This window comes from Periplaneta americana, chromosome 2 (genome assembly GCF_040183065.1).
Source record: "Periplaneta americana isolate PAMFEO1 chromosome 2, P.americana_PAMFEO1_priV1, whole genome shotgun sequence".
NCBI lineage: Eukaryota > Metazoa > Arthropoda > Insecta > Blattodea > Blattidae > Periplaneta > Periplaneta americana.
Genome location: NC_091118.1, coordinates 139,192,114 through 139,219,233, shown reverse-complemented (window position 1 = coordinate 139,219,233; position 27,120 = coordinate 139,192,114). Strand labels below are relative to the sequence as shown.

General features: G+C 33.5%; 1 protein-coding gene, 1 long non-coding RNA gene and 2 other non-coding genes across 4 annotated transcripts; 3 read left to right on the top strand and 1 right to left on the bottom strand.

Annotated features, from left to right (window-relative positions):
* The first annotated feature begins 4,636 nt into the window (after positions 1-4,636).
* On the top strand, positions 4,637-10,179 carry LOC138695302 (uncharacterized). Its single transcript, XR_011331123.1, has 3 exons — positions 4,637-4,752; positions 7,474-7,857; positions 9,777-10,179. It is a non-coding gene; the product is annotated as an uncharacterized lncRNA (long non-coding RNA).
* A 5,838-nt stretch (positions 10,180-16,017) lies between these two features.
* LOC138694621 (hemolymph lipopolysaccharide-binding protein-like) lies at positions 16,018-26,122 on the top strand. The gene is made up of 3 exons (XM_069818538.1): positions 16,018-16,186; positions 17,528-17,908; positions 23,356-26,122. Exons 2-3 carry the CDS (start codon positions 17,536-17,538, stop codon positions 23,532-23,534), a joined length of 552 nt encoding a protein of 183 aa, XP_069674639.1. The 5' UTR covers positions 16,018-16,186; positions 17,528-17,535; the 3' UTR covers positions 23,535-26,122.
* Positions 21,953-22,024, bottom strand: TRNAD-GUC (transfer RNA aspartic acid (anticodon GUC)). Its single transcript has one exon. It is a non-coding gene; the product is annotated as a tRNA-Asp (tRNA).
* TRNAD-GUC (transfer RNA aspartic acid (anticodon GUC)) lies at positions 22,271-22,342 on the top strand. The gene has a single exon. It is a non-coding gene; the product is annotated as a tRNA-Asp (tRNA).
* Positions 26,123-27,120: the final 998 nt, after the last annotated feature.

The window sequence follows — 27,120 nt, the reverse complement described above, 5'->3', positions numbered from 1 at the left end:
CCAAATTGTGGTGTTGTCTCTGCCCGTATAGGAGTTTCCATCATTTATAGACATTAGTCTTTCATCACCATCACCATAATCATCATCCTCCTCCCCCTCCTCATTGTCTTGTTCTGAATTAGAATCGTGAACTTCATTCAAAAGATCTTCCCTGTTCCTTTCATCATCACTTTCATTTTCAATGCCAACATCCAGATCTTCATCTAGCCACTTGCAAATATTGCTTGTATTTTCCGTACACATTGGAGCCAACTACAAAGAGGATGGAACGATATCACACACTTTTTTCATAAAGTTACTGCATTGCATCACTCATAACCATATAAAAACTATTTCACTTGCCTGAGCAAGAAACTGACGTCAGTACTCGCGTGGATTACAATGGTAATCCACTCGGAAAAACTGCGTGTACCTTGATAAAACTCCGTATAACTTTGAAAAGCGTTGCTACAAATACGTCTAAACACAAGTAATGCCTCACTTAGACTGTGAAGAGAAATTGCATTGACGCTCAACTACGCAGTGCTGCAGGCGGTGACGTAATACAGGATTAAATATCAATGGATTACTATTGTAATCCACGCGAGTACTGAAGGGTTAATTTTCACCCTGTCAACATTTAATAGCTAATTACATTAAAATTTCAGCATACCTATTAATTTTAAGAAGAGTTCAACTTCTAATTTTTGCTCTACATATGTCTGTATAACTTTGATCTGAATGAGAAAATATTCTAAATAAGTTTATAAGACGCGCATTCCAGTTGCCGACAATTTTCTGTTTAAAGAACAAATTTAACAGCCATATTTCAAAGTTGCATTGAGTGATGTATCGTGAAGCCATAATTTTGTGCTGGTCAAAAATAAAGTCGTGTCGCAGTTCCATTTATTTGGGTATATTTTTGTAGTTTGACATCGGTAGCACAAATATGTACCGAAAATATTTTCATTGATAAACCTACCTGAAAGTGACTACTTGTTTGATTAGAAACCTAAATGTGAATAAAATTATCAAAGGCAATTTTGTTGAAAGTATGTCAGGATCTGTTGAACTTGTATTTCAATAGATATGTAAAATCGATGATAATTTTCGGTTATGAAATATGGCTTTTGAGAAAATATTATTGAGAAAGCCTAGAAATATAATAGATGGGCTTTCTCAGACTCTTCATAGGGGTCACAAAAAGAGATAAATTTTAAATAAAAAGTAAAAGAAAACACACAAGCAATTAATGTGGTTGTAAATATAATGAAATATAAATCATACTCCAAAAATCATACAGACAAAATGCATCAAACCGGTCTTCCAAAAAGAATTCTCAACTGTGTTGCGAGAGAAACCAGAAGTTTTGGAAGACCAGAGAAATCTTAGTCAAATTAAATACGACATTCGGAACGTATCCTGGAGGCCTAAACCTTTACCGACAGAACAAAAAAAAAAAAAATAAGAAGATGAAGAAATAGAAATGGGAAAGTCCAAACAAATTATGAAGTAATTGTTTCAAACTAGTTTATTATTTTAGTTATTTGGACAAATTGTTTTTGTAATTAGGTAGGGTGATATTTATTAGGGTAAGAACGTTTATTTTTTTATCTTCAAACTCATAAAATGACGAGAAATCTAAAAACATATCAAACCTGCGACATAATATGTACCGCTTGGTAGAGCTCTCCAGAAATGTTATTCAGATTTTATTGATTGAATATATAAAAAGGATGTATGCGTACAAAATAATCTCTCACAGTTTCTTGGGAAACTATAAAGTTTTGCTTAGCAAGGACTAAATCAATCTCTTATAGAATAGTTACTATTGTTAGTTCTCTAATGCAGAATTGCAAACTAAACTGACCTACCTTTCCATTATCTCCTGGCTTAGTTGCCTCATGAGTGATGTCTTTTTGATGTCACTTCCAACCTGTCTTCGGACAGTTGACTAAACAGCAACAACAAAAACAAGAACTGCTCTATCTTTTGTAGTGCTGCTACGACACATACAGAGTGTTTCCGGGCTAAAGTTGCAAACTTTCAGGGATGATGGGGAAGGGCACATGTATCAATTTTAGATAAGGAACCCTGGTCCGGAAATGATCGAGTCGAAAGTTACAAGCAAAAATATTTGTGTGGAAATGAAATAATTTTGTTCCTCTGTACAACTTATTTACGTGTATTTATCTGTACATCTTACACATACTGTATTAATCTGGCATTGTTTACGTTATCTACTTACAGTATTCCATTCAGTGCGCTGTCTGGGATGGGGACAGGAAACTACACTAAATCAATGCAGATAGCGTAATGTGTAACGGACATGGTCGGTCCTGATATACACGTGTGTAGACAGCTGTGTATGTAGTGTCCAGTCGATCAGTCCTAGTGAAAAGGAGGAGTACACGAGAGCGGAATAAGCAGACCTGATTTTCGAATACGGATGAGCCAATGGGAACAGTAGACAAGCTCACAGATTGTATCGGGCAAGTACCCACGTAGGGAACATCTGGCCCATACCGTATTTCCACGACTCTTCCAAAGATTAAGGGAAGGAAGGGGGCACATAGTGCCAAATTACAATTCCATTTCCACACAACTATTTATTGCTTATAACTTTCGACTCAATCATTTCCGCACCAGGGTTCCTTATCTCAAATTGATACATGTGCCCTTCCCCATCATCCCTGAAAGTTTGTAACACCAGCCTGGAAACAACCTGTAGAACCCCTTCTCATAGGAAACTTTAAATCCACACGCTTTACAAAACAGTATGTCGCCACCAGTCTGGAATAATACGCTCCAATTATGGTTTGCATGTAATTTCTTCTGTATGTATCTTAAGATGAGGTGAGAACACAATCTTGTTAAAATTCCAAGTCATTAGCGGGAAGAAAAATTTCAGGGTTTGCCGCTATTTCTACTGCCAGTAATTGCTTCCCTCTATAAGTCAGCTACTTTTCATTTTTTTATAACGTTTCTAACCAGATTATCTTCACAGTAAGGTTACATTAGTATATTTTCCATCTCCAGTTCTAGGTTTCTAAGGAGACAATATAGCTAGCGGGAAGGTATTTATTTTAAGCTTAAGTAATCTTGAAAGGAACTTTATGGATTTGATCAAAGTGAATTAAAGGTTGCATAAAAAATACACAAATTAAAATTGACAATGACATAAGGCTAGGAAAGAAGATAGAAGAAAGGAGTCAAAGTGTAAAACAAGGATGTCCTTTGTCGCCAGCTCAATTTAGCTTTATACATTGACGAAGCTATTGACAGTGGAAAAAGGATTTTAAAAAAGAATGGAGACTATCTTATTTACAGACGATCAGGTAATGTTTTGAAGAAACAGAAGTTGGACTTCAAAAAACAGTCATTAATATCAAAGAAGTGATGGAAACATTTAATTTAAAGATTTAATTTGCTAAAAACAAAATCCATGGCATTTATTTGGAAAAAATTGTAAAAGATGTAAAATAGTTATAAAATCAAATGATTGAACAAGTCTCTAGTTTTTACTATCTAGGCTTTAATTTCTCACATAGTTAAGCTGATTTAAATATAACATTGAACAATTTTAGCCATAATAACATTGAAAGTAAAGCACTAAAAATAAAACAAATGGAATTTTACAGTCATGATAGTGCCAATGACAATTTATGGATGTGAGAATTTGACTTCGAATAGAACTGATAATATGTAGGCACGTATAAGGTGTAATTTAAAATCTATATAGGACATCGAAACTCGTAGATTTGTCAAAGAGTTTTTGCTTACATAAAAATGATCGTTTCTAAATACAAGATTTCAAATATCTGAACTTTTTGTCCGAAATCCCCTTAATCAATTATATTGTAATCCAGCATTATTTTGAAAACTCTTTGTAACTCATTTGATATAGCCTACTTTTATATATAATATGTCGCGACATTTTCGTAACTAACCCACCGCTCTGTATAAAATGCATCTAGTCTCTATAGAAAAAGAATTACCGGCGATCTCCTCATAAAATTACACCCGTATATAGACGACTCAAACTTCATAAACCTTTCTACCTACCTTTCCCTGATTATTCAAATTCAGATTACTAATAAAATCTGTAAAAATCTGCACGGGGATTCCCTTGTCATGCGTTGACATGACGAAAGATCACCGTTCTAGGCAATAGAGGATAAATAAAAGACAATGAATGCATATTGCATACACATGCTACCGTAAACTGGGGTTACTTTGATCAGAGAGGAAACTTCGAACATTTTTTAAGAAAATCATATTTAGGTTTCTACATGCTGCTCTTGTTACAGATGGAGGTAAATTTGGTATGAGAATTATTTTGTAATAATTTGCCTTCATCTATAACAAGTGCAGAGTGTATAAACCTAATTATGATTTTCTGAAAAAAATGTTCAAAGTTTCCTCTGTGTTCAAAGGAACCCCAGTTTACGATATGTGAAAGGAATATCAATGTCCACATCCTTCCTGGAAATCAAACCCCGATTCACTGGATTCTTAGATGAAAATGTTACTTCCAGTAGAGAAAATACATAAAATGGGACATGTTAAAATTGTTAAATTGAGGAACTAGACACACGGAAGTTCTGCAACATTTCACACAGTGAAGCAGCAGGAAGCGACTACATATAAGAACTCTTTCCGTTAGGATATAAAACTATACTTGAAGATGCGACACGCACTTCCAGTGACAGTATCCTCATTTCTAGAAGTGAAGTATACAGTTTCAGAGTATACATCCTTCAAATAAGATCTGTAAGTAGCAATAAAATTTTGATTAAAATACAAAGATATCTACACACATGGCCTATATATTTCAATTTATTCTTCAGAGAAAATACCTTTACGCGAACGGCTAGAATATTAGTTTGCCTTGTCTATAAGCCTAGTTCAATTCTCAGGTTATCCATATGAATGAAAATGTATTAGGGCAGGTTTGATAACAGTACTCTCGCTCTCTGTTTTGATTCCATTATTATTTTTATATTATCGCTAGGCAGCGCATTTTCGTTCCCAAACGTACAGAGGATCGAGTAATTTCGTCTGGTAGCTACATCTGCTACGTCACGTGGATGCGTAATGAAGGTCGAACTGTAAGAAGTTACGCATGGGGCAATTTAATAATAATGATGTAATGTATTATAAATATGCCCCTGTAACGTCATATAACGTAGAAACAACATTCTCTTCGCTTAAACAAATGTGATGTCCGTAAAAGATTTGTATTTCATAACTTCAGAATATATTATATTTTCGTTCACTGCAACGGGATAGGTTCTTATAAACGAATTATTTGTTTATATTGTGTAAAATATAAATATTGATAATTTGGATATTTATTTGTGTGATTATTATTATTATTATTTTGTCTCTGTAAAATCTTGTGACGTAGAAAGAACACTTTCTTTTTTTTCAGTTGGTTATTTAACGACGTTGTATAAACAAATAGGTTATTTAGCGTCGATGAGATTGGTGATAGCGAGATGGTATTTTGGCTAGATGTGTCCGAGGATTCGCCATAGTTTACCTGGTATTCACCTTACGGTTGGGGAAAACCTCGGAAAAAACCCAACCAGGTAATTAGTCCAAGCGGGGATCGAACCCGCGCCCGAGCGCAACTTCAGAGCGGCAGGCAAGCGCCTTAACCGACTAAGCCACGCCGGTGACTAACATTTTCTTAGCTTCAACAAATTTTTACTGGCAGTAACAGTAAAAGATATGAATTTTATAATCTCAGAATATATTATGTTCTATAATATATATTGTATATAATAGTATACAATATATATTATAGAACATAACAATAAACATGATACAAATTAACTATAAATACTCTATATATAACATATTCAATTATTTCATTTAACGAAATCAACTCTGTTACGGTGAACAAAAACATATACAGTATATTCAGAGATTATGAAAATCATGTCTTTTACTATAACTGCCAGTAAAACTTTGTTTAAGCTAAGAAAATGTTTTTCCTACGTCACACGAAGTTGGAGGGACAAAATAAAAACAAAAATCAATACACGAGTACAAATTATCAATATTTATATTTTACACAATAAGCAAATAATTCGTTCACCAAAACCTATCCCGTTGCAGTGAACTAAGACATATATGAAATAGCCTACAAATCTTTTACGAAAATTATAAAATTTGTTTAAACTAAGAGAATATAGTTTCTACGTCATATGACGTTAGAGGGCATATTTATAATACATTACATCATTATTATTTAATGGCCCCATGCGTACCTGCTTGCAATTCAACTTTGCTTACGTATCTATGTGACGTAACAGATGTAGCTACCAGACGAAATTACTCAATCCTCTGTACGTTTGGGAACGAAAATGCGCTGCCTACTGTCCGTTACTCAGGAGAAGACGAGGGGCAAGAATGTGACCTTCTTGACTATCGCTGTTGATTATTATAAACATCGCTCAGATAAGCATCCCAGTAGCCAGGTTATTACTTGTACAGGAAACATGAGTAACAATGCGTATGGAAATTAAAGCTAAGTTGAACAGAAGGAGACCTAATGTTTCCGCTTACTACATTACAAAGATTGACGTGCTGTCTTACGTTATCTGTTCATATCCCTTCCCCCTCAGTCCGCTCTCGTCTTCTCCTGAGTCACCGACAGTAATTATCACATAGCACGAGGAAGAAAGCGATTTTGTAAACTGGAATTCTGACGCTTAACTAAGCCTACACCTAATATCTGGTTATTCACTTCAGATGAAAAGAACTAGCATTAAGAGAGAAAGAGAAATTTTATGTTACTGAGGGAGTATCTATACATGTATAATATTATATGTACATTATGTATGCTTTACATACGTATTATGAACCTTAATCTGGAACTGTTGGGTACCGTACTTTAAACTTCATATTTAGGCACAGTAATGAATCTTTTTTTTAGAAACCTCTTAAGTAAGTAAATACAAAGTTTGGGGAAATACATGAGATTGTTTGAAATAAATGCATGAGTTAAGAACTGGAATATTTTAAGTAGAAAATGCTGGTAAAATCACAACGAATATTTCAATATGCAAAAAAAAAAAAAAAAAAAAAAAAAAAATTAAACAGAATATAACTCAATAATCATATTTTAAATTGTTTGACTTATGGGCTTTCTCAAAATTTGGTAAAATTTTAATAAAGCAATTTCCCTATTTCATGATATAATTAAAAATGTTGTTAAAAAATAATACGAATTTGATTCTCAAAACCAGTATTAAGAAGCTGACTTCATAAATTTTGCTTCGTGTGAACAAATTTTACACTAACCTGCATGAAATGTCACTAATGAAACAATAATACAATAATACATTACACAAAACACGACAATAGCTTGTGTCCCCCACAATTACAACCCGGATATAAGATATGGTATGTCGAAAGGCTAGTTGCAAGACTAACGCTGTACCAAACTCTAATTGCAATTTTATAAAAGCCGCTCTGTTTCAGGTATAAATCATGCCAGTATTTGGATGGATGATTTCCACATTTATCTTAACCATAGCACTGACTCTGTGGTATGGACACTACCCAACAAGTTTTTTGAAGTTATGAGACACCATGGTAGCACAGGAGCCCCAGAAATACTGCCAGCAGAATTCAAATCAGGGTATATCCATCGACCTGGTTTGGGGTATTACAAGTTCTACGACATAGCGGCTGATTGGGGTAGTGCCTGGAAACAATGCTACGAAGACAATGCTCATCTGGTCGTCATCAATTCGGAAGAAGAGAAACATCTCGTTAGAAAACTTGCTACCAATACTAAGAAATACTACGTGTTTATTGGTATCCATGATCTATTCAAACACAATCACTTCGTCACCATACTAGGTGCGTTAAAATCATGTAGTCTGATATAATTTTAAGACACCAAAATTTAACTTTCATTCTTGTGCTAAGTAAAAAAATGTTGAGTCATGAAAATTATAAATATAGGATGTCCGGGTGCAAAGTATCCCAAATAAGAAAACGCATTTACAGAGTGTACGGAAACGCATTACACTCCTTCTGAGATATGATTCCTAGAAGTACGACAAATATAGAAGTTGCCTACTATCAGTTGCGCTCAATATAACATTTTACGTCATCGCATGATTCATTACTTCCTCTGTTGTATGTATCTGATTTTAAAAGATAAAATAATATGTGATCGGATTCACCCCTGCTATTCAGGTCATACCAATCAACAATAAAAGTTTTAAAAAATGAAGTTGAAATCAATGGAGGAAATGTTATAAATGTTGCTTTATTTAACGACGCTTGCAACTGCCGAAGTTATATCAGCGTCGCCGGTGTGCCGGAATTTTGTTCCGCAGCAGTTCTTTTACATGCCAGTAAATCTATAGACATGAGCCTGTCGCAATTAAGCACACTTAAATGCCATCGACCTGGCCAGGAATCAAACCCTCAACGTCGAGCATAGAAGGCCAGCGCTATACTAACTTCGCCAACCAGGCCGACAACAATGGAGGATATTACATTCGGTAGATAGAATTCTGAAAAGTATTGGATTATAAAATTAAATCGACACTTCGCTAGGATGTAGCCTTAAATCAGCGGTTCTCAAACTTGCGGGCGCGGTCCCCGATCCGCGCTGTGGCTTGACGGGAGAAGGGGTGAAGTAAATGAACAAGACAATATTTTATTTTTGTATTTTTATTTCAAATTTAAAATATAAATGTAAAATATGATCAAAACGAAAGCAATAAAACATTTATAAGGCATAGATCTAATGTCTAATATATGTCTGCTTTGAATTACACAGCCTGTCCAGGTTTCTTCAATCCAGAAAGTTCGAGACGTACATTAGCGTTGGAACTCCAAGTGACATACTCATAATACATTCACAATGAAACAACTAACAAGTCACCCGCAGACGCGCTGCTTTTGTAGTCCCATATTTTCAATCCAGAAAGTTCGATACTCATCGGTATCTGCCGTGGATACTCGGGTAACAGGAAATGACGTCATAATACGGCGCGACTAAACTATATCGGCAGCGATAACCGTGTTGTCAATCGAGTTTAAATTCTCGCCTATAGGGTTATTCTCATTTATCTTTTTGTCTTATATTATGGGGAGTACAGTATTATCCGTCCCGCGCCGTGGCGTTGTGGTCTAAGGCATCCTGCCTAGGACTCGCGTTACCGAGTCCTCATGGGGGAAGAAATTTTCTCATGCATCGTGATGCACTTGGGGAGCTAATCACACGATACCTCCATTCTGGTTGGATGAACGTCCACCTCTGCTTCGGCATGTGGACGTGAGGCCAGCAGCCGGCTGGTCGGTCTTGGCCCTTCATGGGCTGTAGCGCCATGGATTTATTTACAGAATTATCCAAGGCAAAAAAGGGAGCGCGAAATACGAAAGTTTGAGAACCGCTGCCTTAAATGGTTAAGACTTAGAAAACTGAAAATTTTGATCGGATTCACCTGGTGTTACGGTATTTTTTTTAACATTTTCTGTATTCAAATATTTAAATATCTACGTCGTCTTATATTAAAATGTATTTCGAGGTATCCTTTAACACGCTTTAAATGAACATTTATTCCAGTATGACGCCATAACGCCGCAAAAATAGTCCCAATTTGTTTCCATACAAATATCCACTTCTAAACACAAGATCTGACGTGTCTAAGATTTTTGTCGAAAATCCCCTCATCCTATTTAATTGTAAATATGCCGTATTCTTAAATACATTGTATGAAAAACGCATACACATGTAGTGAAAAAATGTCTTTCTGTTTTAGGTAATGAGATAGGAGAATCAAGAATAAATAAATTTGATCCATACAAGAAACTGCACAATAGTGGTCTAGAACACTGTGTGGTAATAAACAGAGAAGGAAATTACAGCCCGATAAAATGTACCCACCACTATCCATTTATCTGTGAAAAAGAAGAGTGAAGTTCTGACGGAAAGGCACTGCACCAACCCCTTTGAGAAATTAATGTACACTGTGATAAGCATTATTCATGAAAATGTCAATCAAATCCTATAACGCTCTGTGAATAAAAACGAAACACTTGTGACTATAAAGTGTCGAGTGGATTTTCATTTCTGCCATAGTCGTATTCGTAATATATATATCGTTAATAACAAATTGGTTGAACAAATTTTTCTCTGTAGTCAGGTATAAACAATAAAGAGTCATTAAGTTTCCAGTAACTTTTACCATAGAGGGGGAGTTGTGTATCTGTCTGCAGGGAAATGCAGACACAATCAGGATCCGAAAAAGGTGTCGGTGTCGGCACTGTACTCTATCAGCAACGCTCGCGTACACCATACAACCGTACTCTGCCTTGGTCGAAGCCACACTGCTTTTCGAGTCTCTCCCATTTAAACAAATGTATCAGTGCACACATAGAGGTTGGGATGGGGGCACGCCACTCCGAAGCCAGCACGTCGTCTCTTTCGAGTCACGAGTGGCCCTACATAGCGACACGTTGCGTCTGACTATAAAAGAAATTTCGCGACGATTTTTAATTTGACTATTACACTCTTACTACGTCATACTACTTTTGACCAATAAAACAGTACTAAAGGACGTATTTCAACCAATAATGGCTGCTTATCGCACAATTTTATCGCGTCCCTAGCATTTGTTTAATTTTATCGCGTCCCTAGCATTTGTTTCTTTGTTTGCCAACATTTGAAACTGCGCTGGTCTGGACGTCAAAAATATATATAACTACAAACCACTCCAGTCGATGCACAGCAGTTTCAAATATGACTCGCATTGGCATTTAAGAACAAGAATTAATAAAAATCACTGATCATACCTATGCATCTTCTGAAATCCGATTTACAAATAAATGAAGAGCACCATTCGGAAATCCTGAACAAGTTGAATACACCATGTAGGCCTAAATCAACGAGTTCCACTTCTATTACGCACACGTCCAATATAGCATCAATTGAACCACCAACCACATTCAAATTTTAAAATTGTACATTCAATAATTATTCCTTTTAAAATTATTCATTCGGAAATCCTGAATAAGTTGAATACACCATGTAGGCCTAAATCAACGAGTTCCAATTCTATTATGCACACGTCCAATATAACATCAATTGAACCACCAACCACATTCAAATTTGAAAATTTTACATTCAATAATTATTCCTTTTAAAATTATTCATGTTTATTTTTTATGTCATCGTCGTTAAATAAAACTTTTCTAGCACTTGTGTATATTAGTTAGGTTATGTTATAGCTTCTGCTATATGATATTATGGATAGTCACGTATCAGAGATTGTTTAATATTAAGATTTATTGAAAATCATCTATCAAGTGACGTTGATTACTGGGATTCGGATAATTGAAGTGGAATGCAACTGTCTTAATAAAAATGAAACTGAATCAACAAAACCTTCTTGACTAGTAACAGGCCACAGAGTTCAATGATGATTCCATAGTTGGCACAACTGATACCGGTAACAAGAAAACATCATCATAAAACACTACTGCCATCTAGCGTAATGTTGAGATGGTACAATAATACATTTGAAGACAGTTGTATTTTCGTAAGCCAATTAATATTTTATTGTACACTTTGTTACTTCTAATCTTTATATAGCCTACTTTCTTCTAATCGTGTAATAGTAAATTAAATCCCACTCGAGTTTTGATTTTCTCTAGTTAAATCAAAACCTCTAGTGAGATTACTGTTGATAATAAATTTTGTGAAGAGATGGCGTAATATGGTATAGAAACATTGGTTGGACATTATATAAAAATTCTGGAAACGGTTAGGATACATGTTCAATTCTTTCATCACATCTTCTATTCCAAAATATATGAAAACTCGCTTATAATAATAAATTTAGCTTCCCTTATGAAAAGGTTGCCAGATTTGACAAAGCGTATTACATATAATTTGGAACCATACCTAAAAGGTAAAATGATATACATTTGAAACGGTTAGGGAATCGAATATACAAAATGTCAGAAAAATTTACACCTAAGAAGCGTTTGTGCTCATTCACAGTTAAGAAAGGGGGGGGGGGGAATATCATCAGATAGGTTAGATTGATTTGAATGCCATATACCGCGAGAAAAATAATAGTACGGATTGGCATTGATATCTAAACCAATCAACAGCCATCGGTTAAGATAACTTGAAATTTCCATTATCACTCCCATACAAATGATTTCTCAATATCTGAACTGATCCTTTGAGGGCACTAATGGCTATTTCCTTCACAATGCTGTGTGTTAGGCCCAGGTTTTTACATTTGTTGGCAAAGAAGGAGGGTATGGTACCTCGTCCTCTCACCATCAGACCTATAACATCAATGTGGGACAGGCTATATTTATCTTTATAGAACGGGATTGTTGGTTCATAGATCCGTTTCTTTTCACTGTCCACCTCATGCGGTTGATCTGCATGTGTCTCAAATCTGATGGTGGGATCGAGAATGTATGCCGAGTTGTTCTTAATGGCAATGATATCAATTCGCCGAACACTTCCTTGCGTGGCTAGTCCCTGCTAGTCTTATAACTTTGCGGAATCAACATCAGACTTTATTATCTATTCTGCGGAATCAATATCAGCCTTTATTATTTATTTTGCGGAATCAACAGCATAATTTATTATCTATTCCTTGTCAGCGTACCTCTTTCTATCTATCCTCTTCGACCGTGTCAGTTTGTCGCCTATGGAACTTCTTACCTTGTCATGTCAGAGATTGCCGAACGGTTAATCAATTTAAATTAATACTTTTACATGGAATTGATTTGTTAGTGTTGGCCGAGTTTAATAGGTTATTTCATGTGTTTTTATAAATTGTCATTTAGGCATATTATAAAGTGGAATTAAGATATAAATTTTATTACAGTACTTCATCATGTTTAGTCAATATTTCATTCGACAATATGTAAGCTCCTTAATGTGCAGGATTGCGAATTTATATTTAAATATTTCTACGTTTTATTGTTTTAATGTATATTTCACTTCTGTAGTGTGGAAGAGAAGGCTTCATGGCCTTAACTCTACCAGAATAAATAAATAAATAGACAGACAGACAGACAGAGGTAGATAGATAGGCAGATAGATGGATGGATGGCTGGATAGACAGACGGACGGACGGACGGACAGACAGACAGACAGACAGACAGACAGACAGACAGACAGACAGACAGACAGACAGACAGACAGACAGACAGACAGACAGACAGACAGACAGATAGACAGATAGATAGATAGATAGATAGATAGATAGATAGATAGATAGATAGATAGATAGATAGATAGATAGATAGATAGATAGATAGATAGATAGATAGATAGATAGATAGATAGATAGATGGGCTACATACACAGACTACATAAAATAAATAAATAAATAAAATATGCCATACATTCTTTCTTTTTTCACCCTCTAAGGGTGCACACAAAAGTTTATCTGTTTTTAACATTAGCCAGTTGTACGAGAGCCAGGGCATCCTCATCGTCTGAAAAAGACATTACGGAAGCTGTGCGACGCGCAAATGTAGCAACGGTTTTATACTCTTCAGTATGCTTTGCTTACGTCATGTCCGCGTCATGTCTCCGCCCGACGTCCGAGCCACGTCTTGTCTACGTCTTATCCTTGTGAATTGCGCCTTAGACTACTGATATGAGGAAACTCACTGCATTTTAGTGTCAGGAGAACATTATTCATGCCTCTACTACATCTACAACTTCTGTTTTCACTCATCCTACTAATCCTACCACTGTTACTTATATATACTGTAGCTAATGCCCAAAATTAAAAATAGTATAGTACGTCACTGAAAAAGATTGAGAATTGCTGCTTTAAATGACGTCAAAATCTTTCTCGGTGACGACAATTCTAAAATAGGTTAAATAAAACGATGGAAGTCAGTTAATGCCGAAGCAAGTTTGTGACTGTATTTAATGTAAATGCCGGAAGTTTCTTAATTCTTTCTTTTAAAAAGTAGCATTACTGATCCAAATAAAGAATACGAGTATATCATAAAATTTTCTGAAATGATGACTAATAAAATAAGAGACTTCGGTCTTAATGTTAATAAACACAATTTATATATGTGTATTTTAGAACGCAATATAACATATTTGAAGCACAAAATTTATCACTTCAGAGAATCTGAGATTACAGATACTTAGGAGTGCAAATTATTCAATTAAATTTTCTAGTCCTGTTCTGCTAATGTCGGGATCAACACTGATGGGGTCCTGAATTTACGTTTCGCACTCTACTGATTTATGTTTACTTTAGAGCAGCTATAATGTGTAATTTATACAACGATGTTTTTTTTTTTAATTACGAGGAAGAAATAAAATTTACAATTACAAGTTCAAACAAAAGCTAATTTAGATGTAATAATGTAATAAATTTTAAATTGCTAAATCTAAGATTAAACAGAACAATTATTTTATCTGATCTTCTCCATGGTACAAAAAAACTCAGTGCTGAATTTTGCAAGCATTAATCATATATAAAAGTAAAGTACAAATTGTAAAGACAAATATTAAAACCAACACATGGAAAATCCAAAGCAACAAAGTTATCTGAAAAATTTATAAGACAAATTTAATTGCAACAATCTGCAGTAGACAATCAAAAGGGTTCAGACATATTACGAGGAAGAAAGGCTTACTACGTGAAGCACTGCTTTGACTTTCTCATGGAAAAAGGTCTTTCGGTAAATTAAGTCTTCGTTAGTGATACCAAATAGTAATGGACCTTCAGCAAGACAGAGAAATGCAGATATGACATTGATAGACAAACAAGCGTGGATGATATTTGTGGGGGAGACTAAAAAGCTTCTTGGTTTTAAATTGCCGCGGTTTTAATTGTAATTGTAATGCAAACAAACTTTATTCCGATATAGGATACCTACATAGTTGTCTACAAAACTCAACATGAAATTGAACAAGTCTACAATGTACAGCTTTTTTTTATTGATTATTGATTTCCTATATTTATATATTTGAAAGAAACCTTTTTGTGGCTTCATTAACAGGAAAGAAGAAAGATCAGTGATTTGCATGTCTCTCTCTCTCTCTCTATATATATAGTAACAAACACTCCACAAAATTGTGACAGGAAAAGTGGATGGTGTATGGCAGATAAACATGTACACAGACGCTGTACCAGATGATAACTATAAGGAATATCCTGTTTAAAAGGGAATGTTGAGGGAGTTATGTCTATCATTCGTGTACCCGATATAACCATAACTCAAGAACAAATTCGTTGATTACTGTTAAGGAAATGACTAAATCGCAAATATGGTATGAAAATCACGTAGGCCCAGTGAAATAATTGTTATTTGAATATAAAAATCTATATATTTTTCTCGTTATCAAGTCTGATACATTAATTACAGCAACTGTTTTATGTTTGTATTTATGAAAATTAAATAAACTGAAAGTAAAATCATGATAAATAATAATAATTTCTCACAAAGAAAGAGAGACATCTGCCTAACAGATCACGTGACCACTCAGATCTAGATTCCAGATTACAAAATACAAGAATTTAATTTAACCAATCATTTAATATTCAATAATTTAAAAAATTGACGATATAAACTGAATAATGATATAAATATTTTCGGATAAATAAAGTAAAAAGACGTGTAAAGTATTTATAGGTTACTTGAACTGATATTAAAATTAATTGTTTCATACTTAAATTTTATTTAAGCCTACATACAACGACATTTCATAGTTATTAACAGGTTTAAAGTGGTTTAAAATTAACCGCAGGAGACTCGCTAATTAGCAAAGTAGCTCAGAGGAATTTAAGATAACGTAACAGAATCTGCAAAACAAAATCATTATAACATGTAGCAGTTGTTTATCAAATATATCCTATCACCTACTGGCACTTAGGCCTACAAGATAAAAGATCAACCATGAATATATACATATTAATTGGTTCCGCTTACATAATGCAGTGTGCAGTTTTTATTTATCATCAATTGCGGTTAAAGTTATTAAGGCTATTTTAATAAATTCCCCTCCTCTTTATAAGAAGAATATTACAGTAGGAAAAAGCAAGTATCTGCTTTGATTTTCAACAGAAAATATATCGAACACTATTCTTCAAAGGCAGATGAAAGTGAATTTAATTTCTCGTAACTAATATCTTTTTGTGTTCACGTTACAACTGAGAAGCACAAGGTGAGTTATTTCCTTCTTACACAATAATTTGAGTTATCATAGTTGTTAAAATGATTTATGACAAAGTAATTTAACTGTTAAAAAAGTAAGTTTTACTTTAATTTGCATATTTTTTAATCTACAACGGATAATAACCCAAAGTGATGATTTTATATACCATATTTCTTATGAAATAATTATTTACGCAAATAAATGCATTAGTGGATGAAGGGATTATGTAACATTTGTGTGAAAATTTAATTTTTTTAATGAATGAAAGTGGTATGTAGTGTTCTTTCACATTAACATTTTACTTCAATTTATATTGTCATAGAATATAGGAATACCAACAAGATGAATGACGTATGTTACAGAGAGAACTATGTTTTTAGTGGGTAAAAGTCTTATTTCTCTATGGTAATGTTTGTAACATAACCCCTTTATCAAATAACGCATTCAATTTAATAAAGTCCATAGGATCCTAATGGGTACAGGAAGATATTTCAGAACATTGTAAAACATAGGTAATACAATTGTAATGTCTTTTGTAATATTAAATTTACAAATTGTTGCTATTTATGGAAATGTATTATGTGAGGTAAAACTAATAAAATTAAACTCATTGTTTGAGAAAAACTTATAATGAAACTAACGTTTCCAGGCAAATTCTTAGTTTTTCATAATCAATTTTGAAGTTCTACAGTTTCAAGAAAACTTAAATATGTTATGTAGTTTGTTTCCACACATGTAATAATATAATATAAATCATTTATGGAGATTCCTACATAATTCTCATAAAAAAAAATTATAGAAAAAGTGACAACAATAAAAATGTTAACTTTTACAGTTTTTTATTGGCTAAAATATTACCAAAATAAAATACGTACCGTCTTAAATTTTATGAACAAGAACTTAGGGAAAGCTTTTTAAAATTTTCAAAATAATTAACTTTTAATTAGGTAAATCCTTTAATTTGTTGCTTAATATTCATAATCAACAGATTTTAACAATTTTAAGCAATTTAATGTAAATCGATATTTCTTTAAAAAATTCATGTCATGCAATAAGTCACAATATGTGGTCACTTAGTTAAGTTTATTACAGATAGTATTAGAAGCGTAAACGAAAAACTAATGTCAGAAAGTCCTTTTACATTACCATTGTTAACCTAAGTAATAAATCTCAAATTTATACTTAATATTTTCACTTTCAATGTCTGTTACTGTAAGTTCCTTCTAATGCATATCGAATAAAATATATCTGAAAATTGAATTATTATGTATGAAACAAACACTACATATTACGCACATAGAATGTGTCTAGTTACGATTGTACTAGTATTATGGTTGTCTTTTCTTACAGGCTGTAAGATGAATTGCTTTCCAGCTATTCTTGCCGCACTTTTTGTACTTCTAAGCCACACAGACTATGCAGCAGGCGATTTTAATGGGAAAAAGTTTGATAAAAACTTAGTTCACTTAGATAATACGTGGGTGCAAAACCTATTAGCCAACGGATATCAGTTACATCCGGGCGTGGGATACTATAAACTCTACAAAACCCCGGTTCCATGGCAAGACGCTTGGAAGAAGTGTGAAGACGATGGGGCTCATCTTCTCATCCTCAACTCTGAAGCAGAAGCTGAGTTAGCGAGGAAGATCGTGTCACCACATTCCAGTTCCTTTGCATTCCACGTTGGATTCCACGATCTGTTCGCAGAGGGCAGGTACATTACTATTCAAGGTATGTCCACAGATTCATACAATTATAGGAAATTAAATCCTACGAACTTTATTATTTAAGTTAAGTACGAGTAATTGTGTGGATAAGTAAATGTTTAATTTGGTGTACCTCTGTCTATAGTTCCCTGATGTTATATGAGATGTTCAGAGCTAAAGTGTATAAAGTCACAAATTTCCATAAATTGATTTTAATTCATTTTCTGATTATCTGAAGTTGAATCTTTTCCGAGCAGTAATTGCTATTGAAATTAGATAATCCACTACAGCAAGTTAACTTTAAGTCCTATTATCTTAAAACCACGTCTCATGGACTTGAGCCAATTTAGCTTTGAATTTATTACAACTATATTTCTAAGTATTGTTAATATTTCACAGTCTATAGGTTAACTTATGTAAGTTTCTGAAATTGTTTTGAAAGGCTATAATTATTTAACGTTGTATTTCATTATTTATAATCCTTCAATCTACCATTTAAATTATTGCGGTCATGTTGTATAAACTGAAACCATAAAGTACTCATTTTGCAGAGGGTTTACTGAAATTTGAAAATTTAGTAGTAGTAGCAATAATAATAATAATAATAATAACAATAATAATAATAATAATAATAATATATTATTATTATTATTATTCTTTAATCGTGTTATAATAACTATAATTTTTAAATAGTATAATCTAAATATGAGTGTAGTATTATGAATAAATGTAAGTAAAATAATTTTGAATTCATCTCTTAAATATTTTCCCAAACGTATTTCAAATCAAATAAATAATTCGCATGCAATGTATATCAATAAACAGAATGATTTAAAGTACTTGTCACAAACAATTCTGGTAATTGAAGCGGCCTATTGGAGAAGAGCCCGAATACAAAATACATAATTCTATTATTAAATATCAAACTCTCAAGTATCATTTTCCTACACACTATCGTAACAGGTAGGTCTCGTAATAGACGGATTCAGTGGGAAAACGTACCTGAAGAATGCTAGGTGGTTGTTGTTGTTGTTGTTGCTTACTCAACTGTCCGAAGACAGGTTTGAATGTTAAATGTTACGTTTTATTTAACGATGCTCTCAACTGCCGAGGTTATATCAGCGTTGCTGGTGTGCCGCAATTTTGTCCCTCAGTTCTTTTACATGCCAGTAAATCTACTGACTTGAGCGTGTCGCATTTAAGCACACTTAAATGCCATCGACCTGGCCCGGGATCGAACCCGCAACCTCGGGCATAGAAGGCCAGCGCTATACCAACTCCGCCAACCAGTCGACGACAGGTTTGAACCTCATAAGTAACACCAATAAGGCATCACTCATGAGGCAAATAGGTCAGGAGATAATGAGGTAGGGTGACCAGTTCCTTTCCCCTTCCAATGCATACATCGCCGACTAGCTACATATTCCACTAATCAGACTTCAGATGCATACAAACAATTGCTCTTCCTCTGACATATATCGTGAAGTGATATGTACTGCCTGATAATAGATCTACATATCAGCCAGAACCTAATGAGCCTAAATTCATCAAACTCTAGGCCGAAAAGAGTTTGTAAACTCTCACAGTGTATAAGCATTGGTTAGTGCAGCTAAACTTCTTATATTGTGTTATCTACCATTTCTTACTGTTTTATTGAAGAAAAAACAACAACCGCGAAGAAGTCCTTCAACGTTTGCCTGTTTACATCAACAACTGTGAAGATTTCTCTGATAACTTCATTCCATTCCTGGACTTTTTCTATCTTACGTTGCTTTTTATTTTCCCAATATTTTCAAAGAAATCCCACTTACAGTAACAGGTATTTCTTGTTTTGGACAAGATATTTGGTGTCATTTCTTACCTTTGCAGTGGAACTATTGGGTCCTTCTTATCACCAAACGGGGATTGTTAATGTATCAAAAAGTAAAAAATCACTAATAATGTGACATAGGCCCTTCTCCAGCTGGCCGCTTGAATTACAGGTGCCATTTCCAATATTTTAACATAAGGAATCCATGCTCTTGAACAACTTTACGCTTAAGATTGTTATCAGACGTCTTATCGTACTAATGTTGTGGAAATATAGGTAATTCCTTTTGCAACTCAATTGCTGATGGTTTTGTGCATTCTTTTCTCATTTTCGAATTTGAGAGGTAAAGTAACACCAGTTACAGCATATTTTTTGCTATTGGACTTATAAGAATAATTCTGTCAATAAGACCGGCAAATATGCAGAAGGGATACCTATAAGTCGTGAAATTAAAATGTTTAATAACTGGCTAAGGATGTTTTCACAGTCATGGGTTACTCTCTCAATATTGATTTCTTGACAAACAGTACCAGTTTTAGGTATGTGTTTTATATTACTTTGAATAATTCCGAGCGTCAAATGATTTACATAGACTACTCTGCCTTAACGTAATCAGATAATGTTTATTTTACACGGTTATATTTTATGTAGTCTTTCAGATTTATAGAGTTTTATTCTTGCGGTAAAATAAATTAAACTTTACTGATTACAAAAGTATACAAATTAATCATTTACTGTTCCAATTTTATTCAGTGATTATTTTCTAAAAATGAATCCAATATTATTATATGAAGAACACCATGGAATCTACGTAAAGATTATTATTTTTAGGTCCTACAGAATACATCCGGTAACGTAGATTGAACTTCGGCGTAGCTCAATGGTGAGAGCGCTTGGTACATAGAACCAAGAATCCGGGTTCGATCCCCGGCGCCAGAGCGAATTTTTCTCCTCCAATATTAATTGTAACCATAGAATCTGTTTCAGTGTTTCTAAATTTCTCCCGTAGTTTAGTATTTCTGTCAGTATAGTATTTTTGGACACATATAATAGGGAGAAGAGTTCGGGGAGAAGAAGATAGCAAATAATAGACAACATTAAGATATGTATGAATCATATGAGGAAGGAAGGCATAAAATAGGAGTTTGCAGCGAAAGACCTGTCCTTGGGCAGAACACTTTGAATGAATTAATAGTTATACTGTGTTACTCAAATTAGGCCTATAATTCATGGTAGAAAAATATTCAAGCGAAATCGTCTTAAATAAAAACTTAAAGCGAATATTTGTAAGTATTCATTTTCCAAACGTTCCTAATACAGTTAGTTATTTTATACAAATGTGTAACGTATGCTACTTGTACAAAGTAAGCCTAATTTGTATAGACGGCGAAACTTATTTGAAAATAAGGAAAAAGCTATGTAGGTATGCAGAATGTCTGCAAACAACCTATTTTCGGCATTAAGAATGAAAACAAAATCAATTTCTGCGAAAATATCACAGTACAATTTTTTTCGTGTAGTGCATGGTAAACTAATCAAGCGGAAGGCAGTTTTTAACCATAACCAATAAAAAAAACAAGAGTTGATCCACAGACTTCCTATCTAGCCTATAGAGTACCGACACAGGTCTCTATGCAACATGGAGATATAGTTACTCATAAGGCATCGGAAGCTTTGAATGGCGTTTCCCATCAGTGGTCCTTTGGATGAATTAGTCTAGAATTCTTCATCAGGTTCTAATAATTTTATGTCTGTCGAATAACAAATCCACGAACGTAGGCTATTATAATGCGAACAAGACTGTATCCAGAGATATAATTTCATAAATAGGAAAGAATGACAGATAAGTAGGGTAAGGTTGCCTAATTCCGTGACATATTTAATAAAGTCTATATTTATGCCGAAATTGTAATAAAAATTTTCAAATAACACCTAAATGACGTTATTTGGAACTTCAGCTACAGTTTTTACAACATTCAGTGTCAACAGTTTCACAAGTTTGATATATAATATATGATTCTTCATTGTTATACAGTGACTCCTAAATCCGTGACAGGGATCCAAATTCCGTGATAGTTCTTTCCTAATTCCCTGAGTGATATCCTAATTCCGTGATACTAAAATAATCCTCATTAACTGCTCAGAAAACAAACGTGTATTTGGAAAAAAAAAAACTTTAACATCACGGTATATTGCAAATCAAGATTTCAGGTATAACTCCCTGTAAAGTTGATTTGAATAATTTCGAGGGAAAAATTGTTCCGGAGCCGGGTATCGAACCCGGGACCTTTGGTTTGACGTACCAACGCTCTACCACTGAGCTACTCGGGAACTCTAACCGACAACGATCCAATTTTTCCCTCTATATCCACAGACCTCAAAGTGGGCTGACAACCGTCAAGCAACCAACTTCGAGTGCACACTAACTCCGTGTGACTTAAATTGTGGTTTTCTGTTAACGAACAGTGACGTGTATTATGCAAATCAAGATTTCAGGTATAACTCCCTGTAAAGTTGTCAGCCCACTTTGAGGTCTGTGGATATAGAGGGAAAAATTGGATCGGTGTCGGTTAGAGTTCCCGAATAGCTCAGTGGTAGAGCGTTGGTACGTCAAACCAAAGGTCCCGGGTTCGATACCCGGCTCCGGAACAATTTTTCCCTCGAAATTATTCATCACGGTATATTGTTTTGATATGGATTAAGCAAGAAATTACAATATAGAAAAAGGGCCTAAGTGACAAATTTCATAGAAAATATTTGTGTATCTACAAGAATACATATTACATATTAATATATTATAAACAAAATAAACTGAAAGTTATTCAATACAAACTTAAATTTGAATAAATTGAATTACAACACAATTATTTCTCATTATTTATATTCCTAAGAACAGCAGTAATTAAGTTAAATATATGCCCTATTATTTTATTATAATTATAATTGATGTTCTCTATAACTTATTTCTATTATAATTTCTAAGAACTATTTTCTTTCATATACATTAATTTTCACAATTTAGCGTTGGCAGCACTGGTCGAGTGAGCCAGGAAGGAGAAATTTGAAAATAAATCCGAAAATGGGAAAGCTCGTGTAGCATTGTTATTGTCTCACAATGTTTAAATAATCATACACATTGATTCAGCTGACTTTAATGTACAGTAATATATCATTCTTATAACACTATATTAATTCTTATCTCAAATATAAAATGTTTCTTCAGGAGCGATCACAAGAGAAATAAAAACTTACTGGTCAACAACCTTTCACTGAACAAAAGCTTCTGCATTCGACTGCGTCTATTGAAAAGGCGAGTAATCAATAGAATTGAAAAGAAGACATCTCCTGTCATCTGTTAGGTATTTCAAAACTTAAAAGTCAGAGAACACAAATCCATGGCAGTCAATTGAAATTTTATCATGGGATTAGGGGTATCACGGAATTAGGCACCTTTATCCTACATGAAGTTTAAATTTTATTCGTTGTTTCATATATTTACCCTATAGAAAGAACTCTGATAAATTCCGTCTCTAGCACCTTCCATTTTCTATTTAGAACTGTTGGCTCAGAAGCTGAGTTTCTGTCTTTACAATCGATGTCCTTGTGGTTGCGCTAACAAAGCTTCCCAACATGTTATTCTTAGTCGTATTTTTTGTTTCTAGGTGAGAACCTGAATTCGGCTGGCTACAACAAATGGGCAACCGGACAACCTGACAATTGGCGTGGAGATGAACACTGCGGAGCTATGCGCAAGAATGCCTTGTTAGCAGATGTTCACTGTACATCGAAATTCTGGTTTATCTGCGAACGCGAACCTTACAAGCTCTCCGTTGAAGTTTAACCGTTCCATAATCTACTACTAAAAGTTAGCTGCTGTTGTCAATTTTATTATTTCTCTGATAAGAAAATTTTCCACAATCTTCAGGTCGAATTCTCCTTCACTTTCAAAAGTTTTACACTGGTAGGTACTTCAGTAGTAGTAGTAGTAGTAGTAGTAGTAGTAGTAGTAGTAGTAGTAGTAGTAGCAGCAATAATAATAATAATAATAATAAGAAGAAGAAGAAGAAGCCCGTAAACATCCCTTAAGAGCAAGTGTCTCCTACCACTATGTGGGATTATTCTCAGGTTGCTTGATTCGTACGTTGAACCAGTCAGTGCGAATGGTATTACATAATAACACTAACATATCTGCGTACATTCACTTTCTTGAGCTTTTTGTTGACATCTTATTGCTTAATTTTGTGGTAAGCCTGCATTTCTTATTTCCATTTGGGTATATCTGCGTTGTTAAGGCATTCTTAAAGGAGAAGTTGAATACAAAAATAAGTATGAAGATTTTACAAAAATACAATTAAAATCAGCATTTGAATAACTCATTTGCTAGGCTTTCGAAATCCAATTGCTTGACAAGGTGATCATTTACTTATCCTAGTCTACTATAAAGACCAGTGTTGCAGAACTGGGGAAGAGAGGGGTAGAAACATGGGGAAAGAGTTCATTCCCCCATCCACAAGACAGGAGCCTTCAATGACGTTAGTGTGACGTTTGGCATATACACTGTGGTCTCTTCTCCTCTACCCCTACCGTACATTGACGCGAGGGTTGCAGGGAAGGGATGAGTTACGTGTTCCCGGTTATGACGTGTGCTTCAATTGGATCATAGTTTTCCATCCCTGATCAAGACGGTTGTATTTTCCTTTCCACTATGTTACATTATTCACAGTCATTGTACAGCTGCTACATTACGGTACCGCTATACAAGGAAAACAAAGTCTATAGGTAAAAAATTGAAACATTCTGCTTTCGATGTTACAGTATTTATCACAATGGAATATTAATATTAGGGATGGTGGATAATCACAGAACCTAAATGGCTGAGTAACACTCAGTTCGTACCAGACAGAAATTTAGTAGCGCTACAACTTGTACATGAAAATTGTTATTAATTTTCCTCTACTGTAGTCTACATTTAAGATAGGTATACATTTAACATATTATTATATAACCTAAGTTATTAGTTATATTGCATTTTATTGTTTCTATTGGAGACTACATTTTTATTGGCCGTTTTAAGTTCACAATATTTACACCGTAAAAATTTTAGAAAGGGATTTCGACTTGATATTGTGGAAAATACGTTTATAAGTTACTATAACAAACAAATTCTATGCTCATATTTCAAACTTTAAAATTGTATTGCTATGTTCAGAGTCATTCATTAAAGTGATAATTTCTTGACTGAGTTTCTTACTGAATATTTTACGTTAAGCAAATCGACTTAAGTGAATTCAGGTGCTGTTGTCTACAGTGTGTTGTGTATAATATCAATTTTGACTTGTATGTTGTGAAGTGCGTCTGCTGATTAGTATAAAACAAAATTAATTAACTAATTAATTACAATTGATCGCCATACCCCTCTGCATTATTAGGAAATATTGTAAGGTAAAATCTGTCATGTTTGCGTCTTAAGATTTCACCATTTATTACTATTTACTTAATGTTATGTTTATTTTTTATCAATAAAACAAAATTTACGCTTACTTTTATAGATATGATATTGCTTGTTTACTCGTAAAATGTTACACAAATACGTGAGACAGATTTGACAAAATAAAGTATTATTATTAATGAGAATAAGATACAAAACTATAACATCTTAATACAATAATTCTATCTCTAACATATAGAAATAAAGTTATCTTCCAACGCGATTTTTTTTACATATGCACACCGTAAAAAATATATTTTATTAATACTGCTTTTTCATTGTCGTAATATTTTTAAAATATTAGTTCACAATCATACCCCACTAGTAAAATTTACAGATTTTCGGTTTGCAACTTGTAATTAAGATTCTCTTTTTTACCATTAATCTCCCTATTCATTGTGTAAAGTAAAAATTGCAAAATCAAATTAAAAAACATGCACCCTGCTTCACCATTGCGATAATTTGCATAGTGAAATGTGAATATTTACTACTGAAAAGAAGTTGTTGAAATACGAATACTAGCCACTGAAAAATACTTGTGATGTTTTTATAAGTGAAAACCTAACTACTGAAAAGTAATTGTGATGGTTTTGCGAAGTTTAAAGTTTACTATTGAAACGTAATATAATATTTAAAAGACATAATAATCTTTGCAGCTGAGAAATGTGGTTATATAATTTTAGGTACATAATTAGCATATAGAATGAAAGTAGACCATGTTACAAATAACAAGTGTTTAGTTATTATGTAAACCAATTGATGAAGTGAAACCTAAAAAAGAAATCTATGTCCTTTTTATTAACTCACATGTTATTCATATGATATAATGAACTGAATAAAAGAAACAACTTCTTTGTTAATAAAAATGAACTTGTTGAAGAATGTTTATAGAATTGTATCATGTCAAATTAATAAAGTAATAAAATATTGTGTTCCTTAATGATTAATTGATAAATAAAAACTACATCAATATTCCTTAGTATTCCCATGGTTCTCCTGAACTCATTTTAAAGAGTGAAAAGGCATACATCATAATTTGCAATGTTCTTTATATTTTATGTTTATTTACAAACATTCCACTTGTCTGAACGTCGAAAGTCAAATGTGAAAAATTGGTACATTTATTATGTGATAGAGTAATGTACGTTTTAACAAATAGATAAATTGAAAGGGTTATTTATGAAAGGCATAACTCATTATTTTGTGAAAATGAGTTTGTAATGTAATAACTGCTCTTTGGGTGTAGATACATCGATTTAGATATGAAGGCGACTAAGCTTCACACTCTAATGCTTTGTAGAATTTGTGATACAATTTTTATTTCAGCCTTAGTTTAAAAATTTCGGCCTATAAGCAGTTTTTCTTAAGTTGCTAACAATTTAGTACTCAAGACTTAGGCCCTTTCATAAATAACCCATTCAATTAATATCGTGTACAGAAAAATAACATGAAATAAGAAACCAACATTATAATAATTCAACAGCCAAGTAAAACTTACCATGCACTTTTGAAGAAACGAATTCATTTTCAGAAAATATGACACACATTTATATGTTTCCAGTATAGCTTGAGAAATATAGGCACTAACAGAATAATGCAGTAATATAATAATATGATCGGAGTATTATTTAAAGTCAGAAAATAATAATAATAATAATAATAATAATAATAATAATAATAATAATAATAATAATAATAACAATACATATAAATAATATGTTGTTTACTGATGAATGTTACAATTTCAGTTTAAATGTGTGTAAATACAAAATTTCATTGCGACTCCTGATTTTTTTTTTTTTGTAATACGAATATGTTAGGAAAAAAAAACTACATTCACATTCGATATTCAAATAAAGAAAATTTCATCCAGAGATTCGGCGTCTCAAAAGGTTCCCAAAATGCTGGCTGCGTTTTCACGTTGGATGGCTATTCCTAT

Bases quoted from the DNA above. Each gene is read 5' to 3' on its own strand.
- LOC138694621 (XM_069818538.1), top strand. From the start codon at position 17,536: ATGAATTGCTTTCCAGCTATTCTTGCCGCACTTTTTGTACTTCTAAGC. The intron at 17,909-23,355 runs GTATGTCCACAG...TTTTGTTTCTAG, and splicing joins CAGGTACATTACTATTCAAG to GTGAGAACCTGAATTCGGCT.